The sequence below is a fragment of the Octodon degus genome, unplaced genomic scaffold (assembly GCF_000260255.1).
Source record: "Octodon degus isolate 3935 unplaced genomic scaffold, OctDeg1.0 scaffold00020, whole genome shotgun sequence".
NCBI classification, from domain to species: domain Eukaryota; kingdom Metazoa; phylum Chordata; class Mammalia; order Rodentia; family Octodontidae; genus Octodon; species Octodon degus.
This window is the reverse complement of record NW_004524596.1, coordinates 499,730-508,872: the sequence shown is the minus strand read 5'-3', so window position 1 is coordinate 508,872 and position 9,143 is coordinate 499,730. Positions and strand designations below refer to the sequence as shown.

The window sequence follows — 9,143 nt, the reverse complement described above, 5'->3', positions numbered from 1 at the left end:
CTTAGCAAAGCACAGGGACCGCGGTTCAATCCCCCAGCACCACCTGCCAGCCAGCCCTGCCCCCTGGTGGGCTGAGGTGGCCACACACACACACACACACACACACACACACACACAAATAAATAAATTTAATAAAAAAATAAAAAAATAAAGAAAATAAGCTACAGCAACTTGCTACAAGAACAAGAAATTAATGTGCTTCTAACATTAATTCACTTCCAAGTCACTGAAGAGTTACATTTCCTTAAACACTTAAGTGGAGATAAGGGCCAGCGAGCTAGCTCAGCTAACTAAGCACCTGCTCTGGCAAGTGCAGGGACCAGGGTTTGAGCTCCAGTCCTGCATGCTGTGCTGGCCCCAGCCCTAGGGTGTGCTGAGCTAGCGACTGAGTCAATGCATGATGTTATATGCCTGTAATCCCAGCACTGGTGAGGCTAAAAACAGGAGGATCACTACAAGTTCAACTGTGTAGTAAGACCCTGTGCCAAATGCATAAAATGGAAAAAAAAAGTTCCCTAAATGGGGATAGTGATGTGTGTATGTTATTTGGATGGTAAAGATCCTGAGGGTAAGACAAAGTGATTAAAATAACAGTAATGATATTACAAAAAAAAAAAAAAAAAAAATACTAGGGCCAGTGAGATAATTCAGTGAACTAAAATACCTGCAAGCTTAGGCAATCACAGGAACTGTGGTTTGATCCCTGATACCACATGCTGCACCAGCCCCGCCTTCAGGGCAGGCTGGCCAGCCAGAGTCCAGGCATAGTGGCATATGCCTGTAATCCCAGCACTGGGGAGGTTGAAAACAGGAGGATCACTACAAGGCCAAGCTGCAGTGAAACCCTGTAACAACCAAATGCATTTAAAACAAAACAAAAAAAATACTAGAGCTGTGTGTGGTGGACATGCCTATAATTCAGCACTCTTGAAGGCTGAGAAAAAAGATCATAAATTTGATCTGGGCAATTTAGCAATTATAGTGCAACCCTGTCTCAAAATACAAACTAAAAAGTAAAAAATAGCTGAGTGTGAAGGCCCTGGGTTCAATCCCCAGTACACAAAAACCAGAACAAAACTCAGAAAACTTACTGAATCTATGTCACGCATGATTTATTGAAAGTTATGTTCATTTTTAAAAAATGAAGTAGTGATTGTGACATAGATCAATGGGAGAGCACATGCCTAGCATGTGCAAGGCCCTGGTTTAATGAATGTACTTGGAAAAACAGCTAATTCTTTTTTCCCCTTATTTGAGACAGGCTTCTCCATATGTAGTTCAGGCTGGCCTTGAACTCACTATGTAGCACAGGCTAACCTTGCACTCACATTAATTCTCTTGCCCCAGTCTCCTGAGTGGTGGGACTACAGGCATGCGCCTGTAACCATACCAAGCAAAAGCTGATTTAAAAATTTAAAAATAAACAAAAGGTAGGAACATAATTATGTATTAAACTCCATCCTTCTGGGAAGACATAAGGACAGGGGTAAACTCTTCTGGCCACTGGTTGATTCCAGTCAGCTGAAAGCTATCCCTCACACATTCACTGTGCTGCAAATACTAGGATTTTCTATGTGAATGACAAGATAAACCTTGCAAAGTACTACTCTAAGTGCAGAACTCTACCCTTTTAAACAAAGAATAGTTATAGGAATGAACAAGAAATAATGGTGCTTCTTTTGCATGGCATACTTTATCAAGAAACGAAAAGTGACTGATCCTAATAGGCAGAGATAAAATACTCAATTATAGTTAATAAACGAAGTGCAAAGATTTAGAACTTGTATAAAAAAATTATACTTACCCTAAATTGTCCATACAGTGATATCATAGAAAAGAACAGAACAACAGCCAGAGGACCCCAAAAGTCAGGATTGTCTCTCACTACTTGTCTATTAAAACCAAGTGATGGCATTGGCATCAAAACACATCGGATTTTGTAGTAAATATCCTTTAGATCGATATCCAATTCTTCCCTGTAATTAAAAATAATTCTCGAAAAGTGTACAATTCTGAATACTATGATAGTTACAAAATAATTCAAAATAATTCAAAACTTTAGGTTGGGCATGGTGGTACACCCTTACACCTCCAGCACACAGAGGTTGAGGCAGGATGCTCATGAATTGGAGGCCAGTTTGGGCTACACAATAAGTCTGAAGTTAGCATGGGGTATACATTGTAAGTCCTTGTCTCAATCCCTTAGCCAATCTCTGAAAGTATGTATGTATTTTATTTATTTATTTATTTATTTATTTGGCAGAACCGGGGATTGAACTCAGGCCCTTGCACTTGCCAGGGAAGCACTTATTCCACTGAGCCATCTCCCCCGCCCCTGTATTTATTAAGATAGGGTCTTGTTATGTAGTCCGGCTGGCCTTGAACTCATTATGTAGTCCAGGCTGGCCTCAGAGTCCAGAGTGCTAACCATTACACTATGGAACCCGCACAGGCTGGCCTCAGACTTACAGTGATTCTCCCATGTCAGCCTCTTGCGTGCTGGGAATATAGCTGTGTGAAACAACTGGCATGAAAACGTTTTTAAGTTTAAATAATAGCAGTATGATAGTCACAAGTTAACAAAATATTTGCATTTGAAGTGCCATAGTTCACTGTCCAAGTTGAACTACCTCAACTTTATAGAGATGTCTTACTATTTCAGTGTCTTTAAAGTTGGGATACATTTCACAGTTGCTGATGGCTTACAACTGTTGCCAGCCTGCAGAGAGGCGAAGTGCTTTCCTTTGCCCATCTCCTGGAGACACCATCCATTTAACACAACCATAAATTAAATTATCTGCTTAAGACTTTGGGGACCATTTTACTAATTCAGACTGTAAGCCTACAGAACTAGTTTTATATCCTCAAGGAAAATGTTTGCTTTCAACATCCCACCTTATGTCAAACTTATGCAAACTTCATTGCTTTTCCTTTTCTTACCCATCCTCCCATGAAGAGGAGAGCTCTTTGATGTCCCAGCTTTACGGGATTTTAGGTTATTTGTTTATTTATTTATTTATATTTTAGGAAAGGATCTACAGGGTGTTCAGGGTCGCACTACTAGATTGGACTCTTAGTGATCTGCCTCTTTACAGCTTCCCAAGAGCTCCACACCCAGTCTCAATTGCTGTCTCAGTGGGCCCTGGGGGCAGGGCCAGCACAGCAAGGTATTTTTTATTAATATGTATACTAACTTCATCTTATAATCTTAGATTTGATGAAATATAGTATTATAACATTAAGAAAAATGTTACAGGGGCTGGTGAGATGGCTCAGTGGTCTAAAGCACCTACTTGGAACAAGCTTAGCAAACACAGGGACCACGGTCCAGTCCCCCAGCACCACATGCCAGCCAGCCCCGCCCCCTGGTGGGCTGAGCTGGCCACACACACACACACACACACACAAATAAATAAATAAATAAATAAATGAAAAATGTTACAGCTTTTAATCCACTAATAATTACAAGGAAAACCTGGAAATGCCTCAGTTTTTACAAAGCTATATATTGATTATTTTTTCCAAAACTATTAATTTACTTTCTCCCCCCTGATGAAAATTGTAAGATTCCACAATTTTGGACAAAATGAAAGTCTTTCTATAGTTTAAGTACCAAAGGCAGTAGTGGACTTTCTATTTTTATTTTATTTATTTTATTTTTTTGGCGGAACCAGGGATTGATCTCAGGCCCTTGCACTTGCCAGGGAAGCGCTTATTCCACTGAGCCATCTCCCCAGCCAAAGTGAATATTTGTTTTTATTTTATTTATGGACTTTCTATATAATAGGTTTTAGAAATATTTTTAGAACTCTTCATTTTAAATCTGAATTTCAACAATAAGCAACCAAAAGCTGTTTGTTTTTTTAAAAAACAAAAAGCAAAAAACTAGGGGCCAGGGAGATGGCTCATAGGGGCGGGGGAGATGGCTCAGTAGAATAAGCACTTCTCTGACAAGTGCAAGAGCCTGAGTTCAATCCCTGATTCTACAAAAAACAAAAACAAAAAACTGTATTAGGGCTGGTGAGATAGCTCAGTGGACTAAGCGCCTGCTTAGGCAAGCGCAGTGACTGGGGTTTGATTCCTGGCACCACTTGCTGTGCTGGCCCCACCCCCGGGGCACACTAAGCAAGCAATGGAGTCCAGGCATGGTGGCACACACCTATAATCCCAGCTGCTGGGGAGGCTGAAAACATGAGGATCACTATGGGTCTTAACTGTGTACAGTGAGACCCTGTACCAAAAAAAAAAAAAAAAAAAAAAAGAAAAGACTATATTATTACCTGAGACAGTAGATAGACCCAGGTAAGAAGTTTGGAGGAAAAAATAAATAAATAAAATAAAATAAAGAAAGAAAGAAAGACGCTTGGAGCATGTGTGTAGTGTGTGCATGCACATGGTAAAAGATTATCACTCTTTTTGAGACAGGGTTTCATGCAGTTCAGGCTTGCCTAGCACTCAGTCATTCTCCTGCTTCAGCCTCCCAGGAGTGCTAGAATTACAGACATGTGCCACCATGCCTGGCAAGTTATCATTTTTTTACTTTTTGCCATAAAACAAAAAGTTTCATTGTTTTAGCTTTTTTCTCTTAATTCTTAGTAAAACTGAAAAGTGCTATAGTCTTTGACTGAAAAGATTAAGATTTTTCATAGTTGTCTTTAAATTACATGTAAGAATACAAACATCCACAGACTCACTCTTAAAACCAAAAAAATATTTTACATACAAAAGTGGCTTGTTATCTTCAGGATCATCATCTTCAACTTCCAAAAGCCAGCCATATCCTCGTTGTCTCAGAAATGTAGTTGCTGTTGATTCTTTGATAAAATCTCCACCAAGATTTAATTTGACATCTGGGGATGCTATAGACCCACTAAGATCTGAGGAGGAAAGAGACAGAACTGTCACCCAAGGTAAAACACATGAATCTTTTTTTATTTCTTTTTGTCTGTTGGAGACAGGATTTCAGTATGCAGTTCTAGATGGTCTTAAACTCACTTAGTAGCCCAGGCTCACCTCAAATTCTCAAAGATCCTTTTGACTCAGCACCCCGCCCCCCATAATGAAATTACAGGTTTGCACGACCATACCAGGCTAAATGTGTGAATCTTAACCAAAGTGAACACATGCTCAATTAAAATAATATCATTTGATGACTTCTATCTTTGAGAATTTGCTACTACATACAACCTTCAAACTTTATAGTCGATAGACATCTTACCATTTTTTAATTAAAAAAATGAAAGATGAAAGGTGAAAAGACATACAAAAGACTTTGTAGCTCATTAGCTAGAAGCTAGACTTACAAAAGTAATTTTTAAATTTAAATAGGAGGGAGGGATGAGAAGGGGATATAAAAGGAATTAAGATGTGGTATGAACATCTACCAACTTACCACAACAAACATAATCTTTGTTTTGTTTTTTTTTTGGTATTTGGTAAGTGTTTACAGGGTCTATAGAGTCTCACTGAGTGATCCGCCTGTGTTCAGCCTCCCAAGTGCTGGGATTACACGTGTGTGTGTGTGTGTGTGTGTGTGTGTGTGTGTGTGTCCACACCCAGTCTCAATCCTGTCTCAGCTTGCCCTGGGGCAGGGCCAGCACAGCATGCTAGGGATCCAACCCCGGCTGCTGCATCCACCTAAGCAGGCGCTTTAATCTGCTGAGTTATCTGGCCAGCCGATTTTGTACTGCAAACATATAGTAATAAAAGTAAAATTTTCCCCCCAGTGCTAGGAATTGAACTCAGGACTTTGTGCTTGCCAGGCAAGTACTTATTCTACAGAGCTATCTCCCCATCCCAAAGCAAAAATGTAGACAACAAAAAGTACATGGTGGGGCCAGAGAAATAGCTCAGTAGAATAAGCGCTTTCCTGGCAAGTGCAAGGGCCTGAGTTCAATCCCCGGTTCTGCAAAAAAAATAAAAATAAAAAAAATAAAAAAAAAAGTACATGGATTGTAGTAAGTTTAAAAACTGGGAAAAAATAAACAGGAAACATAAAATACATTAGCTGCTCAATTTTGGGTATTTTTCATTATTGTACATATTATGTGTCTCTGAACAAATCCTTTTATAAGGGATCACTGGACTTTTTTCCTTTTTAAGACAGGGTCCTGCTATGCAGTTCAAGCTAGCCTTGGGCTTACTTTGGAGTCCAGGATGGAGGCTGACCCCAAACTCCCAGTGATTCTCCTCCCTCAACCTTGGTGCTTGGATAACAGGAGTGCACCACTACTCCCAGTTACTGGACATAATTTTTGCTAGGGCAAGACTTTTTAGGTTTTTCATGTATTTATTCAAATATTCTTTTACTTACACCATCATATATGTGAAGTGATTCATATATTAATGTTTAGTTCTGAATAAATCCGCTGAGTTCCCTGCTATTTCAACAAATTCTTCATATGATTCATTTTTTTTTTCTTCTTCACATAATTACTCATCTTTAGTTTTGATAAGAAGTCGTGAATTCCTGTGCAGCTTTTCAGGTTAGCTCTAAGTGAAGTTGTAGCGTTTGAGTTACCCATATTAAAAAATAAATCCCAACTAGGCACAGTGACAAATGCCTGTACAGTAGTTCCTCTCTATATTGAGGTTCGACCTTTTTTTTTTTTGGGGGGGGGGGCGTTGTGTACCAGGGATTGAACTCAGGACCTTGCACTTGGCCAGGCAAGTGCTTATTCTACTGAGTTATCTCCCTGGCCCTTGAGGTTTGACTTTTGTGGACTCACTGGTTGATGGGTTTTCAAAAAACATTAATCTAAGTTATTTATTGCTATATCACAGGATTCTGCAGTAGCATACAGTATTTGTATGTTGATAAAATTAAATACGTTTGTGGGCTAGGGAGATAGCTCAGTGGAATAAGTGCTTACCTGGCAAGCACAAGGACCTGAGTTCAATCCCTGGTACCCAGAAAAAAAAAATTACATAGGCTTGTGAGTTTAGAAAATGGTTAAGAATATTAGAAATATTTGTAAAAGTGTGGAAAAGGTTTGTAAGTGTGTGGGGTTTATAAAGTCTTAAAATATAAATACTAAAATATAAGGTCGCTACTTCACTGATTTTCACTTATTGTATCGTTGTTTGAACCGTAACCTCTGCAATAAGTGAGGGACCACTGCAATCTCAGCCCTCAGGAGGCTGAATAGAAGGATCACTGTGGATCTAAAGCCAGCCTGGGCTACACTGTGACTTCAAGGCCAGTCTGAACTATACATTAAGACCCTGACTTAAAAAGAAGTGAGGGAGGGTGGCTGAGGAGATGGCTAAGTAGAATAAGCACTTGTCTGGCACGTGCAAGGGCCTGAGTTCAATGCCCAGTTTAAAAAAAAAAAAAAAAAAAAAAAATCCATGCATAGGCTGCAGTGTCTTAGAGGTTACAAATACCCATAAATGGAAAATAAAGATTTGCTTCAGGTCATTCAGGAATTAAAAAGATAAAAATCACATTTGTAGGATGAGACAGTATATACTAGTAAACAAATGTCATAGGGCCGGGGATATAGCTCAGTGTCATAAGCGCCTGTCTGCAAGCCAAGGTCCTGAGTTTGAATCTCAGTTCCAGAAAAAATACAATAATGACAACAAATGTCCATGTTGTTAAATCATATAACTGACATGGTACTTTAGAAAAATAATGTTAGCAACAGCAAACCTTTAATACAGATCCCTCTGCTCTAAAGATCATCTCCAACAAATACTAAAGTCGGTTTCCTTAAAACATAAACTAGGCTTTTTAGAGACAATACAAGGAGCTCAATCTGCATGGCATTTTAAATTCTGGAATGGCCTTTGGGAACTGACATTAAAACCTTGGCCTTGATGAGTGCTTCAATTATGAGTCACTTTCTGGTCTGTTTGTGACAACTCCTGCAATTAATTATAATAAGGAAAGTTTACATTTTGTTTTGTCTGTTTTTTGTATTTTAGGGAAGGGTCTACATGGTATTCAGGGTCTCACTACTAGATTGGACTCCTAGTGATCCGCCTGTTTACAGCCTCCCATGAGCTGGATTACAGGTGCGCGCCACTATATCCAGTCTCGGAAAGTTTGTATTTTGAAGCCTCAGCTTAACTACTAAGTTAGATCCAAGTCATTTGTCTTCTTGGTTCCACTAAGTTCATCCAGGATAGATATGATTCTTCTCCTCCTACCCTTTGGTCATACTGGAGGATCAAACTCAAGGCCTTACACAAGCTAAGTGAACACTCCACCAACCCACATCCCTGGTCCCTAAAAAGTTGGTTTTTTTTTGGTGGTGGTGGTTGTTTTTTTCCCGGAACCAGGGATTGAACTCAGGCCCTTGTGCTTGCCAGGGAAGTGCTTATTCCACTGAGCCATCTCCCTGGCCTTGCTAAAAAGTTATAAGGAGTTTATTCAAGTAGATAAAGTATAACTGTACTTTGGTTTTGGCACCAGGAATCAAACTAGGGACCTCACGCTTGCCAGGTAGGTGCTGCACCACCAAGATATATCCGCAGCTCCACTACTGGTTTTTTTTCTTTTTTGGTCTTTTTTTGAGACAATTAAAGTACCTGCTTAGTCAAATGCAGGGTACTGGGGTTCTCTGCCCTGCCATGCTGGCCCTGCCCCCAGGGCACAATGAGACTGGGTGTGGTGGTACAGGCCTGTCATCTCAGCACTTGGGAGGCTGAAAACTGGAGAATCACTACCAGTCCGATCTGTGTAATGAGATTCTGTAAGAAATTAAAAAAAAAAAAAATTCATTGCTAGTTGAGTACAGTAATACATGCCTAGAATCCCAGTTGCTCCAATCCCAAATAAGTACTTGGAAAGGTAAAGAAGGAGGATCACAAATTTGAGGCCAGCAAGAGCAATTTAGCAAGAACTTATTTCAAAATTAACAAAGTAAAAGTAAAAAGAGCAAGAGATATAGCTCAGTGGTACAGCATCTCTGTGTTTAATTCCAAAGAATCATAAAAATAATTAAAATAAAGGGTTGGGGATGCAGTTCAGTGGTACAGCCCTTGCTGAGCAAGCATAAGACCTAGGGCTCAATCCCTGGTATCACCATCACCACCACACTACCAGCTTTCCACTGCTGTTTGGGCTTAGAGTGAAGAAAAAACTTAGTTAAGTTTCAAATCTTATTAACAGCCACCTTTACAAAAATGGTACAACA

At 39.6% G+C, this 9,143-nt stretch overlaps 1 protein-coding gene across 1 annotated transcript in view; it reads right to left on the bottom strand.

Annotated features, from left to right (window-relative positions):
* Positions 1–9,143, bottom strand: part of Yipf4 (Yip1 domain family member 4) — a 42,695-nt gene that overhangs the window by 20,378 nt on the left and 13,174 nt on the right. Inside the window, exons 2-3 of the mRNA XM_023711178.1 lie at positions 4,724–4,877; positions 1,805–1,976 (exon numbers count right to left, since the gene is read on the bottom strand). Coding sequence (XP_023566946.1) covers positions 1,805–1,976; positions 4,724–4,877 — 326 coding nt within the window. The remainder of the gene's footprint in view (positions 1–1,804; positions 1,977–4,723; positions 4,878–9,143) is intronic.